Here is a 26,488-nt window from a genome sequence, read left to right as displayed (position 1 = left end):
ACCCCTTCTCTCAGCTCTGTTCTTGACAAGAAACCTGAAGTAGGGAATGTAAACATCTACTGGTAAGAGCTAAGGTCCCGTGGAGTAATAAGGTGACCCTGTGCGTGTCCCCGGCCAGGGGAGGGGGCCTGCCATGTGGCCTCCCACAGAACCCGCCCCGAGTGCTGAAGCCGACTCAAGCCGGGGCCCTGCCTGGCCTGTTGGTAGCTCTACTCTGCCCCTTAAGCCAACTTGGAACATGGCTTTTCTGCAAGGTCAGGGGCAGAGGACTGAGCTCTGGCCTTCTGAGTCAGTGGGGAGGAGGGCCAAGCAGGCTTTTCTCATCCCTCTGTCATACACCTCCTGTTGCTTTCTGTTTGCAACAGGACGCCTTCTTCAGTACTGAATGCTATTTTTGGCTCTCTCCCAGGAGCTCCTAAAACAAAAGAGAGCCTGTGAATCTTGCCAGGAGCCAGCCAGACCTCTGTTGGCAGGTGGGGCTCCTGTGGCCGTGCAGGAAGCACCTTGCCCAGAGGGCCCGTCACCATCCCTTCTCAGGCCCAGACGGAGACCCGCACTTCCTCTCCTGGAGGACATCCTAGCCTGACTGGTGGGCGGGCGGATGCTCAACTGGCGTCCCTCCTCAGGCCAGAGCTTTCTTTACAGCAACAAGGGCTTCCTTTCTTGTGAAGGCCAGATGAGATTCCCGAACTACAAGGAAAGGGAAATCAGGGCATTTTATTGATAATGGCAACGTCCACGACTTTACGCTTAGGTATGTGGGCGTGTTAAGGCCCGAGCCCAGGCCTTATGCTTCTCCTCGGGATCCCTGGGGGCAAACTTCTCCTGCAGTTTCTTCCACATGCCTTTATTCATCTCCTTAAACTCTTCCAAGGTATCTGCAAAAGGAGAAGACAACGAAAAAAGGCTGAAGTCTAAAATGATTACACAGGTTGGCCCCACAGGGCTTTCGCCACACAGGCATGTCTCGCTTTTCACAGTATGTTCCTAAGAAAGGGAAGTGTAGCCCCAACTTCTGATCAGCAAATCAGGCAGGGTAACAGACAAATAAATGCAAGTGTGGATGAGCACTTGTGTACCAGAGACCGTCCTTACAGTGGCCTCTGTTCACATCCAATTATCATTCACCATCTAAGCAGGGCCCTCTCCGCTCTGCTCCACGTGAGCAAAGAAAAGGCGCTGTAGCATCAGCTACACAACGCACAGGCCCAGAGGCTTATCTCAAAACTTGGCCTGAGCCACACAGACCTTACTGTCCATTTTACAGATGTGGAAACTTGAGGCAGAGTGAGGTTAAGGAACTTGAGCAGGCTACACGGCTAGGAAGTGGTGGAGCTGGGATTTGACCCCAGACACTTGGGTCCACCCCACGCTGTGGAGTTGAGCAGGCACCCGGGAGGGAGCTGGACCTGGGCCCCCATCCCTGCCCACCATTTCCACACTGGGTCCCCTCAAGCAATCAGTTAACTCTCTGAGCCTCGGGTTCCTCATCTGCAAAGTGGAGATCAAAACACCTGCCTCAAAAGTTGTGAGTCTTAAAGTAAATAATGGAGGTGACGTACCTGGCACCTGGCCCACACTCAAGAAAACGTAGCCATCTTCACAGGCGTGAAGGCAGCGGGAGCTGGTGGGAGCCAGTGGGGCCTCTGTTTAAAAACATACATCCACCCCTCCCCCCTCCCCCCTAAAGGCAGGGTTTCTCAGTGACATTTGGGGCCAGTGACATTTGGAGCCAGATAATTCTTTGTTGTGGGGCTGACCTGGCACTGCAGGAGCATCTTGGCCTCTACCCACTAGATGTCAGTAGCAAACTGCCCTTTCCCCCCCCGCAAGCTGTGACAACTAAAGTGGTCTCCAGACATTGCCACAGGTCCCTGGGGGACAAAATCGCTCCCGGGTTGAGAACCACTGGTATAAAGTCTGTCCAGGGCTAAAGTTCTATGACACCTAATTTTACTTGTATTTTAAGTTTAGATTTTCACATTATTTAAATTTCATAGCCTGGATTTTCATCTCTTAATAAAACTTCTGGAGAAAAAGAATAGCTTTTCTGAACAAAAAGGTAACTTACATCATCTATTAACATTTATTGTCAGTGGGCTCTTGACTAAATTAGGACACGCACTGTACCCCGGCCAGCATTCCACCCTGGGACTTTTCCAGAAGTCCAGCTTCCTTCGTGGGGCACAAAACGGATGCCGAGGCCTCCTTCAGAGACTCCTGGGACCCCAAGCCAGGATGGACACACTCGGGACCTAGACTGCGGCCACATTTCTGACTTGCCAGGCCCTCAAATCCTCATGACAAACACTGCAAGGTGTCCTGCCCTGTCAGAGGAAACACTCAGTAAGCTTATTCCACAGAGTCACAACAAAAATAAGAGGCTTGCTGTGAAAGCAAATTATCAGCTAATTTCCTAAGGCTGAACTCCCAGCCACGACAAGCTGCAGCACAGGCCAGTGGTGGGGAGTCGTACATCTCCCCCTCCTTGGCTATGGCCCGTTGTCTCCGAACTCAGACGTCCCGAAGTTAACCAAGAGGCAGAGGCTGAGCCTCTGGAACTTCTTTCCATTCTAATTTCAAGTTCAAACTTTGCTCAAACTCTTCGGGGTCCTCACAATGACACTGTGCATCGATGCTGGTAATTACATGAGCCCAGGGACATGGGGGTACCATTTGTTTATATATATGTGTATGTGGGTGTGTATACACACACACATACACACTTTAAAAAAAATTGCCAATAAAGTGATTCTGCCTGGCCAAAATATCTCTATCCCAGTTTTCCAGAGAGTAAATATAAAAATAGTATCAGTCAACATACAATAGCAGATGACACCACCAGGTTTTAATCTGTTGAGAAGGTTAAGAGTTTTCTGGAAGCCTAAATTCTCAAACCTTAGTTGCTGAAGGCTGCCAGAGGAATAGGAAAGAGAAATTTCTAGAGTACCAGGAGGCAATGTTTCAGGGCCGTGCCCTCCCAGAAAAGGTTAGCCTATTTTTATATGTGGTATCCTTGGCAATAAAAATAGTTAATTTTCCAGAACCTGCCTGTTTCAACCCAGGCTTCCCCTGCCACCACCCGCCACGTCCCCCTTCAGTGACAATGGAGATGGGGAAGTAAGGAGGGGCCGGGCTAGACAGGGTTTTTCCTTTCTTGTTAATCGGTCTATCAAGGACTCCAAACCATACCTAGTTAAACCCATATCTAACCCACAGACCACGTCCCCTGGGTCAGATAACTCTTAGGCGGATATCCCCATACACGTCTATTGAATGGCTTTTTGTTTTAATTAAAACCCTCATGTTTATAAAGCCCCCTTAGGGCCATAAAGATAAAATTATTTTCCTTCCATCCTGATTTCAACTACTTCCATTTGGCAAATACATATTCCCCTGTTCCCTGCTGCCCAGCCTTGAATTTAAAAGCTCTAAAGATGGATTTGCTTTTTTTAAATAATGCCTTTGACCTTCTCCATGTTCTGTGGCCAAAAAAGCATGAGCCCTGTAGCTTCAGAATTTCCTGTGGGCTATTCCACAAGACTTTCCATCAGGCAAAACTGTCTTATTAGACAATTCCCCTTGGCCGCTCAAACACAAAGACTCATTTGCAAACCAACCAGAAAGGGCAGCAGCTGTGCTTTCCATACCTGTGGACAGGATCAGTTTGTATTCTTCCAGGGACAGACCACTGAAGCTTGTGTCTCTGGGGCGAGGGTACTGGTCACACGGGGCAGAGGGGAAGAGAGAGGGAGGGGAGAGAAGATTAGTTCTGCAGCACAACCCGGGACTAGATGATCCTGGACAGAAGCCACACTCTAACTGCAGTTCACAGGCCATGGGTGTCTGGAGGCCAGAAGGAGAAGCGCAACGCCACCTGGAGGCCAAACCAGTCCGGTCTGGAGAGGCGGCTCTGACGTGAACACGCACCTGAACCCTCTGGAAAATGCAGGCTGGGCCTCGGGAGCCTGGGTGGGGCCTATGATTCTGCATTTCTAACCAGCCCCCGGGTGGTGCCCATGCTGCTGCTCACAGACCACACTTTGAGCAGTGAGGATTTAGAAGAAATCCCCTCTTCATACAGACTAGGCATTTGGCTGTGTAAATCTGTGGTTACTGAGCACATTTCTCAAGCCTGGGGAAAAAACACACTAAACGGAATTTGACAGCAATCATGTCAGGGCCGAGCAGAGGCCCAGCTTTGTCTGACAGGACTTTCCCAGTCACCCCATCTTTATCACCGGAGCGTGGGGAAGACCAGTTCCGTCAGAGGGGGTGGGAAAATATGTGTGAGATCCAAGAGTTGTCAGATACACCCGGAAGCATCCACTGGCATATAAAACACATGGCTTTTCTTCAAAATTAAAAACGGCTTTCATTTAGGTGACCTAAAAGCCTCTACCAGGTGCCTTAGTCGGCTTGGTTGAAATTACTGGTTACATTTGAAAGTAGCAAAACCACAATTCTTTTCAGAACATCGTATAATCAGATTTCACTCACTCTTATTGGTCATCTCCAGTCGGAGGGCTGGGGACAACACAAAAGACTGGCCCACTCACCTTGTGTTTGTAGTAGTTTGCATGGAGCCGTGCTAAGCTCTCGTACATCTGATCACAGGCCTCAGGCTCTGAAACCTGAAAAACAAAACCTCCAAGAAAGTGAGCAAATGAGCCCTGCCCCCACACGGGTCTGTACCGTATGCCTCCAGGAAGGACAGGAAGCAGGCCTGCAGCTCAGAGCTGGCTTCTCTGACCACAGGTCCCACGGTCAGAAATCACCTTTTTGGAATAATGGCTCCACCTCAGCAGCTCCCCAACCTGCAGGAAAACTCAACTGGCAAACAAACATTTGCTGAACACCTGTGACTTGTGAACCAGCAAGCCACCGCGGTGGGAGGCACTGCGGTAAAAACACAACACTCCAGGAGTGCTAGGGGCAATGTGGGCCACAAGAAGTCAGAGGAGGTCAGCGGATCATGGAAGTGAGACTAAGCTGGTTTCTGAAGGATGCACAGGAGCTGGGGAGAGTGGAGGGGGCCTTCCTGGTGGGGGCGGTTGCATGAGCAGGGCAGAGGAGGCAGGGATGCTATCTATACCTATGCCTCACACCAGACCATCTGGCTGAGGGCCTGAACATGCAGGTAAAAGAGCCTGGGTGGGAGAAAAAGAAAGAGCTTTTTGAATTAAACCTTCAATATGAAATGTATTAAATAAAGATTCTTTTATGAAAGGAAAAAAAATCATCTGAGCTTTCATCTGTGGTAAGTGGGGAGCTGTTGAATTTTACAAGGAAAGAAACATGAAGAAAGTAGTATTTTAGGATGAAACAGGTGAACTGAGGAGAACCAAGAGGGAGAATCCAGTTAGGTCCTGTTAGGAAGCCTTGCAAATAGAAAGGGGAAAAGAAAGCAATACTCCGGATGGCCCTGCTGGAAGTTCCAGGGAACGCGGGCAACATGCAGATGAGGGGTGGGTTTTTCCCTCTCATACCTCTTAGGAAGTTTTCCCTTCCTTCTGCCTTTGCCACTGTTTAGCTACAGTTCCTTGTATTATTCTGCCAAGAATTCTGAAAGCTCCCCAGGATGAAACTTTCTCTTCAATGTTTTTTCCCAGAATTCAAATGATGGATTTTTCCAACTTAAATCCTTTCTCGAAGAAGGCAGAGCATAAATAAATCAGTAGTTAAGCATTTTAATAGGCAGCTCCACTTCTGCCTCCGTGTGCATGTCAAATAAGGTCCCCACTTTACAGCAAACAAAAAAGACAATCCTGTCATTGAGTTCCACTCAATCCATCCCCAGGTTCAGGCCACCCATCATGAGAACGCCCAGGTAGCCACATCAGAAGAGAAAGGGTGATGGGCTGAGGAGGCAGCCAGTGTTTGTTGACTAATGATCAAAGGCATTATTTGAGTGCACTGGGGCTAAAGGCTGAAAAAGAAGAACGGATATTAACACATGAGTCTGACTCCCTATCGGGCGGCGCTTCCAAGGAAAGTCCAGCTGGAACAGAATTCTGCAGCATACACTTTGGGGGAAAGCGTTTTGAATGTTCTGTCTTCAGCAGGGCATGCAAAACTAAGAGCTAACCAGACGATAGACGAACAGAAGGCACAAGATGCAAAAGGAAAAAGAGGGTAACACCAGCCAAACTTTTAAAGAATATTATGTAGATTATCAAAAGATAATTGTGCATTTCATCATTTGCTTGCCCTCTTCATACCTGTACAGATGTGTCTGCTTATAAATTTAAGAGAACCTACAGTGTGCCCAGCCCATGTAAGAGCAGGTGTGCATAGCTGTGGGGAGCTGTGGAGTCCAACTGCCTGCATTTGGATCTCATCCCTTACCAGCTAAGGGGTACTGGGCAAATCACTCCATCTCCCAATGCCCCCAACACTTAAAAAAAAATTTCCCACTTTTCCTTTATCCTTCTCTATATCTATATATGCATAATATTTCAGTATGTTTCCTAAGAACGACATTCTCTCATATAACCACAGTTCCATGACCAAATTCAGGACATTTAACATTGATACAACACTTCTATCTGTTCCATTGTCCATATTCCAACTCTGTCAATTGTCTCAGTAAAACTCTTTACAGCAAAAAACAGTCCTTTAGGCCCAGGATCGCCTCCTGCACTACCTGTCACGTTTCTTTCTCCTTGCAGCCAGGACACCTCCTCGGCCTTTGTCTTCCCAGCATTGACATTTTTGAAACATACTGCCCAACTTAACTTTTCTTTTAAAAGAAAAGATAATAATTGTCCCTATTTCTGAGGGCGATGTGAGGATAAGTAAGGTAATGCCTGGACTGCTCTGAATTCAGGGCCAGGAACACTGATGAATGTGAGGGATTAGTCTTGGTTACTATTAGTAGTAAATAGTTATAGTAAACACAGGCCTTTACTGCACTAACTACAAGGCGAAAGAAGACTTCAGGACGATCCCGGTGACAGCGGAATGAGGGGTGCGTGGAGGGCCCCTGACACCATCAGCGGAGCCAATGAAGCCCTGCCAAGGGTCACGGCGAGGGTGGGCGGAAGTTACCAGTAGGACGTGGGGCTCTCCAGGCACAGGACCAGCTCATGCACACGCCCAGGGGACAGCAATTAGGACACATCAGCTGATCAGTGCTGCTGGTGTGACTGCCGGGTATGGCTGGAGGTGAAGTGATGAAGGGATGGAAAATCACCGAAGCTTCACTCTGTCCCTGACTGGACCTCCGGCCCTGAGCTTGATGGCTCTCAGTGGTCCCCAAGTGTTTCATGATCAGCTTGGTGGGGATCACGCACTGACCCTTGGTCTCTGCTGAGCGAGTGGCTGTCTGCAGCACCTGTCCTCCACCTGATGGCCGTGCAACCCGACCTTCCCCTCCCACCACCACCGACCACCCTCCCAACCCAGCTCTTAATTAAGAAAGGCATTCACAGCACTGCCTCTGCCCAGCGCCTCTCTCCTGGGCTCCCTCACTGCCGGCAGACCACCAACACATCGCGTCCTCACCAGACCCGCGCTCCCACCAGATCCTCACCTTCAGAGATGCTGCCAAAAGGAGTCCCCTCCTGCCTTTCCTCCAAATCTAACGGTGAGAGCTGGCCGGAGGGCTGCTCAGCCACCTCCGTCTGTACCCTCGGTGGGGCGAGCAGGGTGTCTCCTTCCTGCTCAGCTTTTCCCACCTCCGACAGAAAAGTAGGGCAGAGGGGAGGGACACAGAGAGAGAGGATGGGGTCACCGTACAGAGCATTACTCAAAAACCAAAGTGACCCTCTGTGTTCCCTGAACCTCTCAAAAGTCCTTCAGTATTAAAGAGACAGTCTCCCAGATACTTTCCATAAAGCCTGGAGCCTCAAAGAATAATCTGAGAAGCACCTATAAATAACAAATCACCAAAAAAGGACCTTGTCACCCAATTTCTCATCTGAGGTCAGAAGGTGTCTGTACGAGGCTGTAAAAGTAGCTCAGTGGAGGTGATGAGAGTTTGAGGTACGGCAACTTCAAGCCAAGTTATTACTGCCTAAGCAGAGATGGAGCCAAGGCCAGTTCTGGGTTCCTAGTCACACCCAATCCAAGCTCAGCAATTACAAAATTGTCTTATTTACTACTTAAAAGTACATCAATAGAAATACTTGTCTAATTCCGGAAGCCTCACCACATACCTACATCCTACACTCTATTCACAGACTCCAGCGCAAACATCGCTGAATTTTGAAATACACAGTTTTCCCGATGAAGTGTACTGTGCACTTTTAGAAATATTCTTATATACAAGCTTTAAACTACCTGATTTTGCATTCACACCTAATGAGATTATGGACATTTTAGGACTAATAGCAAAGCTGGGTTTAAAAAAGGCAGCAGTGGGATATTATGAAAAATTCAGCTCTGCTCCCTAAATTTGAATAAAATAGATGTTCAAGTGACAAAGTGTCCTTTTCGGCTCTCTTTTGGCTTCTTTTGCATTTCCCCCGCTCAGTCGTCAGTAAATTTCTCTTTACCATATTAAACTTTTATACATACAAATCTACATCACTGCCGCAGGCACTGATTTTGATTTTCAAAATTGAATTTTGGGTGGTACAGTGGCCCCTATTCCAGTCACACAAAGGGATGCATAAGCACTTTTGGGAACGTGTTGCAAATTGCTTTGCTAATTAAGGTACAGCTGGATTCAGTCCAGAAGGATCTATGAGAAAAGGTTTTCATGACTTGGTAATGAACTTCTGAAATGAGTTCATTCCATTATGGGAGTCTATTCCCTTGAATTCAACTGAAAATCTATTTCTTGAGCATCTACTATGTAGAGAGCTCTGCTAGGCGGCTGTGAGGGGACATAAAGACCCAGCCTCGGCTCCAGAGAAGTTGGCAATCAAGCTGAGACAAGAAGATACACACACATTGAAAATAAAAAATGACCAGGACAGAGTGTAACTGAGTGCCAAGAGTTACAGGAGATCAGGAGCAGGAGCTAGTTACCAGGCCTGGCTCACATGGCAGGTGTGGTTCCCTTACAGGGCAGGTTTGCGTTTCACTGCAGTGACAGGTCACAGAGTGATGGGGAGTCAGAGTCTCTCACTTTGAGGAGTGTAGACTTCAGAGCTGGGCAGAATGGGGATCAGAGGAGGGACTGGGAGGAAGAGGCATGAAAAGGCAGGGGGACAAGGATGGTCCAGGCAGGCAGGGTCTTAAGCTGCGCCAAGGAGTGCTTCAAGGCCTGGGAAGCCACCAGATTCTTGACAAGTTCTGTGTCTGGGCTTTGGTCCACAGTGCACTAGGTTCTCAAAGGTTAAGAACCTGGGAGCAGAGATCAAGATGGCAGAATAGAAGGACGTGGAGCTCACGTCCTCCCACAAATACATGAAAGACACATCTACATGTTGAAAAATTCTCACAGAATACCCACTGAACACTGGCAGAAGATCTCATACAACCAAAGCTGCAAGAAAGATCACCACATAACCAGATAGGATGAAAGAAAAAAAAAAAAGCAGGAATCAGGACGGGACCTGTGCCCCGGGAGGGAGCTTTCAAAGGGGAAAGGTTCCTTTACCCTGGGAACCTCCTTCACGGACTGGGAGGTCCACTGGACAGATAGGGAGCCTCAGAGGAGAGCACAGCAGCCGGCCTGTGGCAGGCAGGACAGAGGGAGACCAGCACAGACAGTCCACGCTACCTTGCTGCACTTCCCAGCCCAAGACACATGCCTGCTGGTGTGCGGAGCGGCTGGGGGCTGGAACTCGGGCTTCAGAGGACTCACTCTGGCTGCGCAGAGACAGCCTGAAGTGCTTGGAGTGTGGTCCGGGGCGAGGCTGGGGGTGCTGTGTGCAGGATGGAGCCCAGGTGTACTGTCAACGCGCGTGTGAAGCGGGCGGGGCGTAACCCCACCACAGCGGCCTCATTCTCTGGGTGCTCACGGCAGGCACGGCTCCGCCATTATGAGCTCTGGGAGCACACAAGCGCCAGTGGGTTGCCAACACGCAGAGGTAGGGCTGAAATCTGAACCGATTCCTGGCGGGTGCGTGACTTCAGCAAATTCACGCCAGCGGCAGCGTCTACAGGACCTCTGAGCTGATTACTGGCACTCCCCCAGCTGAGGCAGGTCTAGGGCCAGCAAAAACAAACTTTGTGGGCGCGCACACGCAGAAGCACGGCTGATATCTGAGCTGATTACTGGTATTCCCACAGCAGAGGTGGGGCCGAAGGCAGTGTCAACAACAGTGTACTTTTTGAGCACGCACACCAGGTGACAGGAGATGTTACAGAGTGCATGTCCGGGCAGACAACTCCTGGGGAGGAATACACAGCAGCTCCTTTCCCAGTGGGAGCGCTCCTGTCCCACCTACCTCACACCACAGTTTAGGACCGGATCTGGGGGCTTCTACTTCAACAACTGGGGAGCAGACCCTGCCCCTGATAGGGCTGTGACAACCACAGAGCAAAGAGGAGGCCCTGTCCAACATCCAGTGCAGGCTCTGGTCCCCACAACAATCACACCCCCTATCAAGGGGAGAAGGGCCAGCACACCCTGAGGAAAGACATGGCAGGCATCCACACCAAAAAGAGCCTTTGCACCAAAAATATTAGACTCACACAGGCTACACAGGGGTGTTTCCACGTAAAAACAGCCCTCCATGACCACAGTAGATAATGTTTCCCCTAAATTCATAGAGTTAGAGTAATATAAGTAAAATGAAAAAGCAGAGGAACCACTCCCAATTATAAGAACAAGAGAAATGCCCTAAAAAAACAAACAATGAAACAGACCTCTCCAGTCTACCAGACGCTGAGTTCAAAAAGAAGGTAACAAAAATGCTGAAGGAGCTAAGAAAAGCCATGGACAGCAATGCAGATCACTGCAACTAAGAACTATAGAGGAGGCAATCAAAATCAGACAACTTAATTGCCGAGATGAAAACTGAGCTAAAGGCAATATATGGAAAACTAAATAATGCAAAATGAATTAGTGATTTGGAAGACAAAATAATGGAAATCACCCAATCAGAACGGCAGACAAAAAGACAAATGAAAAAAAAAAAATGAAAGCAATATAAAAGACCTATGGGACACAAAGCGTGCCAATCTAGGCATAATAAGGATCCCAGAAGAAGAAAGAGAAAAGGGAATTGAAAATGTATTTAAAGAAATTATGGCTGAAAATTTCCCAAACCTAAAGAAGGAAACAAATATTGAGGTACAGGAAGCACAGAGGGTCCCAAACAAGATGAACCCAAGCAGACCTACACCAAGACATATCATAATTAAAATGGCAAAAGTTAAAAAGAGAGGATTTTAAAGGCAGCAAGAGAAAAACAAAGAGTAAGTTACAAGGGAACCCCCATAAGGCTATCAGCTGATTTCTCTATAGAAACTTTGCAGGCCAGAAGGGAGTAGCAAGATATATTCAAAGTCCTGAAAGGGAGAAACCTGCAACCTATGATACTCTACCCAGCAAGATTATCATTTATAATAGAAGGAGAGATAATGAATTTCTCACACAAGCAAAAACTAAAAGAATACAGCAATACTAGACCTAACCTAAAAAGAATACTGAAAGGTCTTCTCTAAATAGAAAAGAAGAAAGAATCTATAGGAAAGGGAAAATCACAATAGGAAAAGCAAATATATGAAAGGATTGTAGATCACTTAAATAAACCAGAACATACATTAAAAAAAAAAAAAATCAAAAAAAATTTGTGGAAGCAATTATAACTACAATGAATGGCAAAAGGATAAACATGAAAATGTAAAATAGGACATCAGAATCAAATTGTTCTTACTTGGGAGAGGGGAGTAAGAAAATGTAGATTTTTTGGAATGTGTTTAAGCTTATATGACTACCAGTCTAAAGCAAGCAGATACAGTAATGGGTTAACAGACTTGAAAACCAGGGAAACCACAAATCAAAAACATACAACAGATTCACAAAAAACAAAAAGAAGAGAACTCAAGTGTAATACAAATGAAAACCATCAAACCACAAAAGGAAAAACAAAAAGAAAGGAACAAAGAAGAAATACAAAATCAACTGGAAAACCAGATTTAAAATGGCAATAAATACATACCTGTCAATAATTACCTTAAATGTCAATGGACTATATGCTCTGACCAAAAGACATAGAATGGCAGATTGGATAATAAAACAAGAGCCTACAACACGCTGCCTACAAAACACCCACTTTTGGGCGAAGGACACCCACAGACTGAAAATGAGGGGATGGAAAAAGATATTTCACGCAAACACAAATCACAAGAAGTGGGGGGGTCACAATATCATATCAGACAAAATAGACTTTAAAACAAAGGCCATAGGGACTTCCCTGGTGGCACAGTGGTTAAGAATCCACCTGCCAATGCGGAGGACATGGGTTTGAACCCTGGTCCGGGAAGATCTCACATGCCATGGATCAACTAAGCCCATGAGCCGCAACTACTGAGCCTGCACTCTAGAGCTCAAGAGCCACAACTACTGAGCCTGTGTGCCACAACTACTGAAGCCAGCATGCCCAGAGCCATGCTACGCAACAAGAGAATCCACCGCAATGAGAAGCCTGCACACCACAATGAAGAGTAGTTCCTGCTTGCTGCAACTAGAGAAAGCCCGCGTGCAGCAACGAAGACCCAACGCAGCCAAAAATAAATAAATAAATAAATTTATTTAAAAGAAAAACAAAACCCAAAACAAAGGCCATAAATAAAGAGAGATGCTATATAATGACAAAACAATTGATGCAAGAAGAGGATATTACACTCATTAACATGTATGAACCCAATATATGCTTTAGGAGCCCCTAAATACATAAAACAAATACTAACAGACATAAAGGGAGAAATTGATGGGAATAAAATAAAAGTAGGAGATTTTAACACCCCACTGACATCAACAGACAGATCTTCCAAACAGAAAATCAATAAGGCAACAGAGATCCTAAATGACACAAGAGAACAGTTAGACTTAATTTGGTATTTTCAGGACACTACATCCAAAAAAACCAGAATACACATTCTTTTCAAGTGCACATAGCACATTTTCTAGGGTAGACGACATATTAGGACACAAAACAAGCCTTGATAAATTTAAGAGGACAGAAATTATTTCAAGCATCTTTTCTGACCATAATGGCATGAAACTAGAAGTCAACCACAGAAAGAGAAATGAGAAAAAAAACCGATTACACAGAGACTAAACAAGTTATTAAAAAACCAATTGGTCAATGACGAATTCAAAGAGGAAATTAAAAAATACCTTGAGACAAATGACAATGAAAATACAACCATATAAAATCTATGGGATGCAGCAAAAAGCATTTCTTAGAGGGAAGTTCATAGCAATACAGACCTTCCTCAAAAAAACAAGAAAAATCTCAAATAAACAACCCAACCTACCACTTAAAAGAATTAGAAAAAGAAGAACAAACAAAACCTAAAGTCAGCAGAAGGAAGGAAATAATAAAGATTAGAGAGGAAATAAATAAGATAGAGATTTTAAAAAAAAAGAAAAAAATCAATAAAACCAAGAGCTGGTTCTTTGAAAGAAAAAAATCAACAAACCTCTGGCTAGGCTCACCAAGAAGAAAAAAGAGGGGACCCAAATAAACTAAGTAAGAAATGAAAGAGGAGAAATAACAACTGATACCACAGAAATACAAGAAGCCATAAGAGAATACTACGAACAATTATATGCCAACAAACTGGACAACCCAGAAGAAATGGACAAGTTTCTAGAAACATACATCCCACCAAAATTGAATCAAGAAGAAATAGATAATCTGGGGGTTTTCTGGCCACGCTGCATGGCTCACGGGATCTTAGATCCCTGACCAGGGATCGAACCCAGGCCATGGCAGTGAAAGTGCCAAGTCCTAACCACTGGACCGCCAGGGAATTGCCAAGAAGAAATAGATAATTTGAACAGACTGATCACTAGAAGTGAATCTGTAATAAAAAAAAAAACTCCCTGCAAACAAAAGTCCAGGACCAGATGGCTTCACTAGGGAATTCTACCAAACATACAAAGAACTTAAACTGATCCTTCTCAAACTCTTCTTCAAAAGACTGAAGAGAAGGGAACACTCCTAAAGTCATGTTTTGAAGCCACCATCACCCTGATACCAAAACCAGACAAAGACACCACCAAAAAAGAAAATCACAGGCCAATATCTTTGATTGATATAGATGTAAAAATTCTCAATAAAATACTAGCAAACCAAATCCAACAACATATAAAAAGGATCATACACCATGATCAGGTTAGATTCATCCCAAGTTAACAAGGATGGCTCAACATATGCAAATCAATCAGTATGACACACCACATAAACAAAGGAAAAGACAAAAACCACATGATCGTCTCAACAGATGCAGAAAAAGCATTTGATAAAATTCAACATCCATTCATGATTAAAAACTCTCACCAAAGTGGGTACAGAGGAAACATATCTCAACATAATCAATGGTCTTTTTGACAAAACCACAGCCAGCGTAATACTCAACAGTGAAAAACTGAAAGCCTTCCCACTAAAATCTGGCATGAAACAAGGATGCCTACTCTTACCACTTCTATTCAGCATAATATTGGAAGTCCTAGTCACAGCAATCAGACAAGAAAAAGAAATAAAAGGTATCCAAATTAGAAGGGAAGAGGTAAAAATTGTCATTATATGCAGATGACATGATACTCTATACAGAAAACCCTAAACACTCAACACAAAAACTTTTAAAGCAGATAAATGAATTCAGCAAGGTAGCAGGATACAATATTAACATAAAGAAATCAGTTGCATTTCTCTATATCAGAAAGTTAAAAAAATCCCTATTAAAATCACATCAAAATATATATATATAAAATAAAACCACCCAGGAATAAACCTGACCAAGGAGGTAAAAGACTTATATGCTGAGAACTATAAAACACTGATATAGGAAACTGAAGATGATTCAAAGAAATGGAAAGATATCCCATGCTCTTGCATTGGAAGAATTAAAACTGTTAAATTGGCCATATTATCCAAAGCAATCTACAGATTTAATGTGATCCCTATCAAATTAACCATGACATTTTTCACAGAACTAGAATAAATAATCCTAAAATTTATATGGAACCACAAAAGACCCAGAATTCCAAAGCAATGCTGGGGAAAAGGAACAAAGCTGGAGGCATAACCCTCCCTGACTTCAGACAATACTACAAAGCTACAGTAAACAAAATAGCATGGTACTGGCACAAAAACAGACATACAGATCAATGAAACAGAATAGAGAGCCCAGAAATAAGTCCACACACCTACAGTCAATTATTCTTCGACAAAGGTGGAAGAATATACAATGGAGAAAAGACATTCTCTTCAGCAAGTGGTGTTGGGAAAGCTGGAGAGCCTCATGTAAATCAATGAAGTTAGAACACTCCCCACAACATACACAAAAATAAACTCAAAATGGCTTAAAGACTTAAATATAAGACATGACACTATAAACTCCTAGAAGAGAGAACACAGGCAAAACATTCTGACATAAATCATACAAATGTTTTCTTAGGTCAGTCTCCCAAGGCAAAAGAAATGAAAGAAAAAATAAACAAATGGGACCTAATCAAACTTAAAAGCTTTTGCACAGCAAAGGAAACCATAAACAAAACAAAAAGACAACCTATGGACTGGGAGAAAATATTTGCAAACATTGCAACTGACAAGGGCTTAATTTCCAAAATATACAAACAGCTCATACACCTCAACAACAAAACCAACAACCCAATCGAAAAATGGGCAGAAGACCTAAATAGACATTTCTCCAAAGAAGAAATACAGATGGCCAATAGGCACATGAAAAGATGCTCAACATCACTAATTATTAGAGAAATGCAAATCGAAACTACAACGAGGTGTCACCTCACACCAGTCAGAATGGCCATCATCAAAAAGTCTACAAATAGGGCTTCCCTGGTGGCGCAGTGGTTGAGAGTCCGCCTGCCGATGCAGGGGACACGGATTCGTGCCCCGGTCCAGGAAGATCCCACATGCCACGGAGGGGCTGGGCCCGTGAGCCATGGCCACTGAGCCTGCGTGTCCGGAGCCTGTGCTCCGCAACGGGAGAGGCCACAGCAGTGAGAGGCCCGCGTACCGCAAAAAAAAAAAAAAAAAAAGTCTACAAATAACAAATGCTGGAGAGTGTGTGGAGAAAAGGGAACCTTCCTACTCTGCTGGTGGGAAGGTAAATTGGTACAGCCACTATGGAGAACAGTAGGAAGGTTCCTTAAAATACTAAAAATAGAATTGCCGTATGATCAAGCAATCCCACTCCAGGGCATATATCTGGAAAAGACTAGAACTCTAATTAGAAAAGATACATGCACCCCAATGTTCATAGCAGCACTATTTACAATAGCCAAGACATGGAAGCAACCTAAATGCCTGTCGACAGATGAATGGATAAAGAAGATGTGGTACATAGATACAATGGGATGTTACTCAGCCATAAAAAAAGAATGAAGTAATGCCATTTGCAGCAACATGGATAGACCTGGAGACTATCATACTAAGTGAAATAAATCAGAGAAAGACAAATATCATATAACTTATTTGTGGAATCTAAAAAATGATACAAATGAACTTATTTACAAAACAGAAACAGACTCACCTACATAGAAAACAATCTTATGGTTACCAAAGGGGAGGCAGGGGAGGGATAAATTAGGAATTTGGGATTAACAGATACACACTAATATATATAAAATAAACAACAAGGACCTACTGTATAGCACAGGGAACTATATTCATTATTTTATAATAACTTATGATGGAAAAGAATCTGAAAAAGAACATATATATAGTATATACATATATAGTTTATATATAGTATAAAGGGGGTAACAGGTAACATCTTACAGAAAAATCTGAATGAACTTTTTGGCCAACCCAATATAACTGAATCGCTTTGTTGTACACCTGAAACTAACACAACACTATAAATCAAATATACTTAAAAAAAAAAAAAGAACCATTTACATTATGACCAATTTGGGAGGCAATGAGAAGAAGCCCTCATTGGGGCTGGGGCACACGCTGGAGTGTGGTGAGGCGGCGGGACACAGGCTGGATTAGACAACAGTGAAGGCCTCACAAAGCTGCATTACTCCAGAAGGCAACAGGCAGACCCAAAGATCTCTAAGTGGTAACCCACTGAAAGTGGTGGATAATCTAGCCCTCCAGGAGGAGCACCTACATCTCTAAACATGCCTAGAAAACTGCCATGCCTTGGTCTAAACACTACCTTAACTCCCTCCAGCTCCATCCGGAACTGGGGGAGAAAAAGAGATGGAGATGCCTGCATTCCCTCTCTGACATGATTCTCCTCACAATGGCTGTTTTGCAGTGGGCTCAATATTACAACTAAAAATCACATAATCTGGGCTTCCCTGGTGGCGCAGTGGTTAAGAGTCCGCCTGCAAACGCAGGGGACACGGGTTCGTGCCCCGGTCCGGGAAGATCCGACATGCCGTAGTGTGCCTGGGTCCGTGAGCCATGGCCGCTGGGCCTGCGTGTCCGGAGCCTGTGCTCCACAACAGGAGAGGCCACAACAGTGACAGGACCACTTACCGAAAAAAAAAAAAATCACATAATCTGTTCTCAGGCCCTTCCTCAATAACTGGACTTCAGAGGACCCACACACGGGGGTGGTAACGCTGGATGGCATCACCACTGCCAACACACACAGGTCTACACCCCGCCACACTGAGCCACAGACCAGGCCCCGACTGGATGACTGAGAAAACAGAATCACAGAAAACCTTTGAATTCCCCTCTGAGGAGTTGGACGTATCACGTACATTACTGCCAATCCAAGACAAAGTTCAACTCCTTTCAAACGGGGCCGATATTATTTCAACCTGGGTATTTAATACAAGAACTCCCTGGTGGGCGAGCCCCTTCCTGGGTGGCTCCTCAGAGCTGTGCCCTGTGCTGGATAAGTGGGTGCTGCCACGGACCTTTTAGGAAGCTGCCTGTGCATCTAATGAACTCATTAGAAGAGTTTGCCCCTTCCCCTGTACTTAAGTCAACAATTACTGTTGTTTTGCCACCTTCCTCCGTGTTGTGATTCTTTTATTAAGCTCTTGGGGCTGCAGGGAACATGCGTTCTCTTAGGGAAACTGAACTGAAAGGGGGCAAAATCCATAAACATTAGCTTTAAAAAACTGCACAATAGGATAGAGGGTGTAAGAGGTGTTTAGTGTGTTTCTGCTTCCCACCTCCTTCTTGGTGGGTTTAGGTGGACTGTGAGACTCCCCAAAGGGCAATCTGTGGTGGAATAAATGGAGGCAGTTATTTTTGTACCCTGGTTTCAAGTCTGAATGATTAATTTGCTTTCTAGTGGTTCTGGCTTTTCTGTGCTGGTGTCCCACCTGAGGACCATCTTTCTCCCCATCCACACTGGGTAGGTAGGGGCTGGGCCAAAGAAAAGCAGGTGGGTAAACAGAAGGATGTTTAATTCTTTGCCAAAACTGTCCATGGTCCAAAGAGGTCTTGAGCAGGAAGTGAGGGGAAGGGAGGGCTTGAAGTTCACGGAACAAGAGGCCTTTCTAACAAGAAGAAATAACTTGGGAGGAATGGGAGCTGAGGATAGTTCAGGCACAAAGAAGACAACGCTCACTTGTCTTGCCATTTAACTCCTGGGGAACCCCGAATAAGTTGTTTTTCTTTTCAGATTTTGTTTCTTCACCTGTAAAATGGGAACAGCGATGGTGACCTCAATTCAGCTGCACTAAGGAATAGACTAAATGAGACCATGCATGCAAGTGTGTCATGCACGCGTTCAGCGTTATTGTTCAGATGCAGGAAGCCACAAGGCTGAGAGCAGGACTGCCTGCTCCTCTCCTCTACAGGAACAAACACACAGCGGAGGAGAGCTGCCTCCCCCTCTAGTCCTGTCTTTCTGGCACATGGCATAACCGAGGGGGAGCTCCGCATCGATCAGTTGGCTGGGTCGAGTGCCTGCCCCTGGCTGCCAGCTTTCTCAAGTTCTTTATAAATGATCCGGGGGTGTCAGTGGGAGTGACTCACAGCACTGTTCTCAATTCCAGCAAGGGACTGCTCCTTCTAAAAATTACCACCAAGATTTACTAAGCCCAGGTGCATTCTTGGACGACATCAGGATGAGGTACCACAACAGTGGTCCTGAGTCATGTGCCTGCTGCCATCATGAGGCACTGGTTCACTCTACCAGGGAGGCACTCATGAGCTGCTCTGGAACCATCAACCGAGCCATGACTTGCATCTGCAGCCATGACTCAAATTCGTGTGGGCCTTCTACTCATCAGAACTATCTGCCTAGGTGACGACAAAAGATGACAACTGCAAAAGAGAAAGCTCTACCCTCCTTTTCTGGCTCCTCTTACACTAACAGTCAAGCAGGTGAATGTCATACTCTCACCTCCCCAGGGGTCTAGCCTCTGTCAGCTTCTCTGCTGGCTGGTTTCACCATTCGAATTTCATTAAAGCAAGTCACGTGTCTGTCCAACTGTAGGCTCCTTGGTGATAAGGACCAGGTTATGTCCCTCTTCTGTAGTTCCTGCAGTTCCCCACACAGAGTAAGCTCACAAATTAATTCTCACCACTCAGGGCACAGACATATTCCCTTCTCACTCTTCACTACTTCTCTCCATCTAGTTCTGCTACATCTGCAACTATATTCAAATGATTTTTGTCTCATGAGCCATAACCAATCATTTATTTACCCATTCATTCAGACATTTACCGAGTGTCTTTTATGTGCCAGGAACTATGCTAGACACTGTGGGGAGAAAGATAAAAATAGCACCGTCTCTATTCTCAGGAAGCTCACACTGAAAATGTGAAGGGAGCATAGCCCTAGAAAGTCTATGGGCTATGGGATTTGCAGAGTTGGGACTATGACTCTTGCCTTCAAGATCTTTATACTACGGGCCAGTGAAGACCACTGTAAGAAGTGTGAAGGCCCTCAGTGTTGTGTGGCACCCCAAACCCCCCCAACAAAGCCCTGAGCCAGACACTCCGTCCATGCCCACCACCCAGTCAGCACTTGGTTTCAATGATGCCACTGGGCATGTTGTCCTTGCTCCATTAGGTGGGCTGCTTTGGGTCTGGGTTGGGCTAAGTTGCCAAAAAGCCATGTTCCTGCTTTGACAGGTTGTGGCCAAATTTCGCAAAAGTCATTTCTTCAGGCTGTGTGTGTATGTGTCACATCTCATGTGTCTGACCTCTTGCCTGAGCCCCAGGCTCAAATATCCCACTGTCTACTTTGACATTTCCACTTGGAAGTAAATCCACTTTGCATCTCAAGTTTAACATGTCTTAACACCAAACTAAAGCTGTTCTTCCCACACCCCACCTGTTCCTCATCTCGTCTTCCCCATCTCAGTAAACTGCACCACCTTGCACCGAGTTGCTCAGGCCAAAACAATCTAGGTGTTATCCTTGGTTCCTCTTTCCCTTTATCCTATATCCAATACGTCAGCAAGTCCTGTTGATGCAACCTTCACATTGCAACCCCAAAGTGGCCACTTCCATCTCCTGTGCTGCCATCTTCATCCAAGCCACCACCATTTCCTGCCTGGGCTACCAGAGTGACTGTTTCTATTCTTGCCTCCCTATAATCCATTCACTGGTACAGCCAGAGTGATCTTTAAAAAAACCAGTAAACTAGGTCACATCAGCCCCCTGACTAAACCTCCCCAGAGGCTTCTCACTGGTCTTATGATAAAATCCAACCCCTAACCAGAGCCTGCCTATAAAACCCTACCGTGCCTGACTCCTGTCCTCCTCTGACTCAACTCTTAGAAAACGGCATTTCACTCACTACCCTTCAGCCACTTGGGCTTTCTTTCTGCTTCCTGCCTCAGGACCATTGCACTGCCTGAAAGAACACCAAGTGTTCATTGTTGGCTCATCGTCTTCCCTTAGGTCTCATCTATGTGTCACCTCCTCAGTAAGCCTTTATCTATCATAACTAATATTACCCTTTTACCATGCTACTCTATTTCGTATCCATCAGAGTACTTCTCTGCACTGCCCTATGTGTGTCTACTTGCTTATTGTGTCCTGAACTAGGATGTAAACTTAGATTTCATGTGGGCAGGACCTCATCTAATTAACTACTGTCTCCCCAGCAACTGGAAGTTCCTGGCACATGGTGAGTGTTCCATAAGTTTGTGCTGTATGAATGAACAAATCCCAGAAGTGCAGCACCAACCTGGAGGACAGCAAGAACACAGGTCTACTACTCACACACATGGGCACGGGGTGAGGACTCAAACCTGCCGCACGGCCTTACAAGGGCCCAGGAAGCACACCAAGGCTTAGCGGGGACCCTGCATAGGTCCTTGGGCATCAGCTCAATCACTGCACACACTTCGAGGTAATGGCATCGTGTCAGGGGAGCAATAAGCCTATGACTGTCACCACCTAGGACTGGTGTTGTGGGACTCAACCCTGGCTGCACCCTGAATCATCGAGAGCTTTTAAAAACACTGAGGGCAAGGCCTCACCCCCAGAGATTCTGATTCAATAAGGTCGTATGGTCCCAGGTATCTAGATTTTTAAAAAGCTCCTCAGGAACCTCCAACGCGCAGCCAGGTGAAAGTACTGAGTAGAGGATAGGATCGCCGCTCTCCGCAGTTGCCCCGGGCGTTAAGAGGGTCCCCGGGTACGCGCGGCCAGGGAGGAAAGGCGCGCGCAAGCGCGGGGCCCCGCCGCCAGCCCGCTCGTGGGCCCCGCCCTGCCTCCTCCTTTCCTCCCCTCGCCCCAACCGCCTCCCCGCCGCAGGCGGACCCCACAGTCTGGTCACCTGGGTGTTCTCTCCCTCCCGAAAGGCCTGCGCTACCCGCTGCCGCAGATAAGCGCCCAAGTCCCGGCCTCTTTTGGTCTCGTCCACTGGCCATTCCTCACAGAGTCTAAGAAAACGCCTGTAGCGGCTAGCCGCCATTTTGGGCCCTGCTTGTCTCCACCCCTGAGGGAGGAGTCGGCGGGGACAGGTGGAGCTTGCGCACTAAGCATCGCCGGCTTCCCGAAGAGGTGGGGTGGGAGGGAGGAGTGAGCATGCGCTACTTGGCCGGCGCCTTGCCGCTTTCCGGGAGGGGCCGCTGCTCCCCTGTCTCTGCAGGGCCGGCTGATTCAGTCTTCGTCCTCCTGGAACCAGCCCGGTTCCCAGGGGCAAGTCAGTCGTGGAGTACACCAGGGATAGCTTGCTTCTCTTTTTCAGTGACTGCACAAGCTCCAGACTAAAAAACCCTCCTCTGAGACCTCTGCTAATTGCCTAAGCGACTATATTTGCATGTAAATACAAGTGGTTATTCGATGAAGATGTGTTTGAACTTAATCACGTAGCATGCACACGTGGTTCGCAGCCCCCCTCCCCTTTCTCACAGTCCCTGTACCTGTCGCTACCATTTGGTGATCTGCCACAATTCCTTCTTTAGTGCTACTCAGCTCTGTCCCTCTTTCCCCAGCTTCTATCAGTATCCTTTTGAGCGCCTCCTCCCCAAGCCAGCTACTTTTCCCTGCTTGAGCAACGTCATCTGGGTTGATTCAGCCTGGAAAAACTTGTCTTACCAAGCCTTCTCTTCTACGTCTCCAGCTGCATATCATGTGGGATGCTCTGATTTTTCTTTTCAAAAGATATCCCCACCTTCCAGATTTTCCTTAAGAAAGTCTCAGCCCCCTTTTGCATCTTTACTGCCTGAATTTAGCCAGGACCATCCTGTGCACACACTTGGCTTCCCGCAAACCTCTTCCTTCTCACCTTGCCTAATTCATAAGTCCAGGAGACTCCTGCCCTGAGTCAGGAAGTGAATACATAACCAAAACACAAAGTTAAAAGTGACAAGGGCTTTCATTGAAGTGTTAGGAAATACTAGGAGTTTGGAGAAAGAACTAGTACTTCTAGATGTTCAGGAGATAAGGAGGTGGAAGATCAGGGATTGCTTCCGAAGGAGATAGCATTTGGGCTGGGCCTTGAGGATGGTTAGAATTTGGATAAGTGGGAATGGAGGGACATTCCTTCCATAGCAAGAGCCAGGCCTGGGGCAGAATGGGAGAGCGGAAGAGGGAGGAGGAAAAATCAGTGGGTGGTTTTAACAGAGAACAGCTCTGAACTGTCTGAAGTCCTTAAGGGTAAAGACCTATGAATCAGAACCTTTGGGGACCCAGGGTGTGTGATGCCCACTTGAGGTGAGTTCAGGGGGAGTGGAAAACAAGGCGCTCAAGGGCGCCCCCAACGCATTCCCAGCCCAACAGTACCTACCTGCTTCACTCTCACCACAGCTGTATTTGTAATGGGGAAGAACAAATCTGAGTCCATGTTGGATCTGTTTCTTTTACTTTAACCTTTGTATCTATTGCTTTTGCTACAAGAGTGTTGCCTATAGCCTGAGATATACAGGATAGCCCATTCTCAAGGCTCTGAGCTTTAAAGGTATAACACTTTCCATTCATACAGAGATAAAAAGTTGCAGAACAGAGAATACCATTTGTCTTGTTGGAGGTTTACGGGAGCATTACTACTGGACCTATGTGGACTGCTGCAAGAACAAAGGATTTCGGCACCAAGAAGTTTGCAGCAACCAACCACACCCATTTTAGTATAAAAGAAGCCTGAATTCTAACTCTGGGACGGTGGTTCTTTGGGACACTACTTCATGATCTTCTCAGTCTGCGGGCTTTCTGCATAAAGTCACTGTTCCATGCCCCAACAACTTGTCTCTCGATTTATTGGCCTGTTGTGCAGTGAGCTTGGACTGGGTAACATATTTATAACCACATAGTTTTGATGGCTGTCCCGAGGCCCAAAGAGGAGGGTTATATCTATTTACTATCAGTATCAAGCTCCAGGCACCTAGGGCTGTGCTGGGTGCCCCAAGGCCTTGTTGGTCTGCCTGAGGCCCCATCACAGCTGTGGCTTTGAAGAGCACCTGGCTGGCCAACAGGTGTCTTGGGAGGCAGGGACAGAGGTCCCTCTGTCTTCAGCAAGAGAAAGAGTAACATGGCTTTCACCTAACTTGAGGCACAAGCGGAAGCACAAGGAGAGGTTGAGAAGAACAAGTGGAGCAGGGGAAACCCGAACTAGTGCCTCTGTCTAAGGCTCTCCTTTCCGCAGCACAGCATCTTCCAGATCAGCCTGTGGTCGCCCTGGTTCAGTGCCCACCTCTCTTCCCCCCACTGCAGGCTTGTCTGACTTGATGGTTCAGTAGTGAGGCTGTGGAGGCTGATAGACGTGGGTTGGAATGTGGACTCGCTCATTCATCCAGAACTATCTATACAATTTGTGGGGGCCCAATGAAAAATGAAAATGTGAAGCTCCTTATTAAAAATTATGAAAAAGTTCAAGACAGTAACAACAGAGCATTAACCCGGGGGCGAGGGGCGGGGGGTTGCCTTCAGATCACAAACGCACGAAGCCAGCCCTGAGCTCCTTCCACGTGGTGGACAAAACAGGTGAGGGCCCTGATCCCACGGGTTTTACATTTAAGTGGGAGGAAACAGACGACAACCAAGCAAACATACCATAACAATAACAATAATCATCGTAATGCTTTATACGTATTCAGTCCTTCAGTAAATGAACAAGATAATTTCATATGTGATAAGTGCCAGGGAGGGGTCAAGTCAGGGTGCTACATCCACAGTGATGGGGTGGGGGTGGGGCCCGGGTGGCCTGGAGGCGCTTGTGTTTGAGAGAGACCTGAGTCACACGAGGGGCAAAAGCGACTTCCAGGTAGAGCGGCAGCAAAGGCAAAGGCGTTTGGAGCAGCCAAACTTGGGTGGGCTATTTAATCACTCTGAGCCTCAGCTCGTCATCTTAAAATGGGAATTACAATGATAAATTGACACGTACTGAGTGTTTGCTGTGTGCCTGGCACTGTTCTAAAGGCCTTCCTATTGACTCATTTGGTCCTCACAATGGATCTCAGAGAAAAGTACCACTTTTATCCCCATTTTACAGAGTTGGAAACTGAGGCACAGAAAGGACAAGGACTTGCCGAGGTCACCGGGTGGGTAAGTGGCAGAGCCTGGACCTGGACCCCAGCTGCCTGACTCCAGAGCCCGTGCACTTACCCCTCCATCAGATGCCTCTTCACGCCTCCGTGCAGCATTATCGTTGTGAACTGCACTCATGGTGTGTTTCTGTATTTTCCCAGGGGGCACTGGGGGCATCTCTGGCCTTGTTTTACCTTGTCACCCCCGCCCCCCCATGCCTGTGGGTGATTGGAGCCTGAGTCTGGGCTCACTGGCTTGTCAGTCACCGGGTGCCATTCTGGGCACATTAATAGGCGTCGCCTGGAATGTGGCTTGGCAGTGCCAGCCCCTCCGGAAGTCGATGACCATGTTAACACCCACCTGCTGACTGTCGCTCATTCCACACTGAATGCAGCCTCCCCTGGCTCCTTGAAAAACTCCAGCGGGGCTGTACCTCCCGATCCATTTAGGATGGGTATCTGGGCTTTATGGAGCCCTACTAGCTCTTTATAGAAACCAGGCACCATCAGGGGGAGGAGAGTGGAGGGAGGGAGCGCTGCTTCAGTTTTTCAAATTATAATGATCCCAGTCATTGAAACACCGAATCGCACATTTAAATCGCTTGAAAGTAAAAATATCATTTTGTAATGCTGCTGTTAATAATGTAAACATTAAAACCGAATTAAATATTTAGCTGTATTGTGGGGCACGATTGCCTGATTTTTCTTCTTTCAGCTTCTTCAACTGGAGGAAATGATTGGCTGCAGTACCCAGATGTGTTACCATTAAAAGTGGGTCCGGGGGCTTCCCTGGTGGTGCAGTGGTTGGGAGTCCGCCTGCCGATGCAGGGGACGCGGGTTCGTGCCCCGGTCCGGGAGGATCCCGCGTGCCGCGGAGCGGCTGGGCTCTGCGCGTCCGGAGCCTGTGCTCCGCGGCGGGAGAGGCCACAGCAGTGAGAGGCCCACATACCGCAAAAATTAAAAAAAAAAAACAAAAGTGGGTCCGGACTTGCACTGGAGGACCTAGTCATTTAATGCCCCTGGAAGGGTCATGCTGGCAGCAGACTGCTGCCTTTTTCTGGAGGTGAGCTTTTTTTCAAGATACGTATGTGTTGGAGGTGTGCTGGGAGACGCTGGGGTCTTAAATTTCAGCCTAATACATCCAGACCCCTCAGCTCTGTTGAGATATCTTGTCATCTGCCCCAGGGACCTGCCTCCCCACCTTCACTCTGCTCTCTACTCAATGCCACTTCAGAGAGGCTTTCCCTGGTCCCCATTCAAAGTAGCAGCCCTCTCAGTTTTGGTCCCCTTTTCCCTCCAAGCACTAGTCACTATCTGACAACAGGCCCTGGCAACCAGTCATCTCTCACCAAAGGAATCTGAAGAGAAAGGACGTTAGAATAAACTGAGGTCTCCCAGCCTACTTGTGCCCACCCTCTCTCATTTTTTTTTTTCACATCTTTATTGGAGTATAATTGCTTTACAATGGTGTGTTAGTTTCTGCTTTATAAC

At 46.6% G+C, this 26,488-nt stretch overlaps 1 protein-coding gene across 1 annotated transcript; it reads right to left on the bottom strand.

Moving 5' to 3' along the window:
- Positions 1-703: 703 nt before the first annotated feature.
- UQCC2 (ubiquinol-cytochrome c reductase complex assembly factor 2) lies at positions 704-21,986 on the bottom strand. Its single transcript, XM_067753319.1, has 4 exons — positions 21,811-21,986; positions 4,560-4,634; positions 3,651-3,720; positions 704-878 (listed from the first exon to the last, which is right to left on the bottom strand). Exons 1-4 carry the CDS (start codon positions 21,946-21,948, stop codon positions 751-753), a joined length of 411 nt encoding a protein of 136 aa, XP_067609420.1. The 5' UTR covers positions 21,949-21,986; the 3' UTR covers positions 704-750.
- Positions 21,987-26,488: the final 4,502 nt, after the last annotated feature.

The sequence above is a fragment of the Pseudorca crassidens genome, chromosome 10 (assembly GCF_039906515.1).
Source record: "Pseudorca crassidens isolate mPseCra1 chromosome 10, mPseCra1.hap1, whole genome shotgun sequence".
In the NCBI taxonomy this organism is placed as follows: Eukaryota; Metazoa; Chordata; class Mammalia; order Artiodactyla; family Delphinidae; genus Pseudorca; species Pseudorca crassidens.
This window is presented reverse-complemented; position numbering and strand designations above follow the sequence as displayed.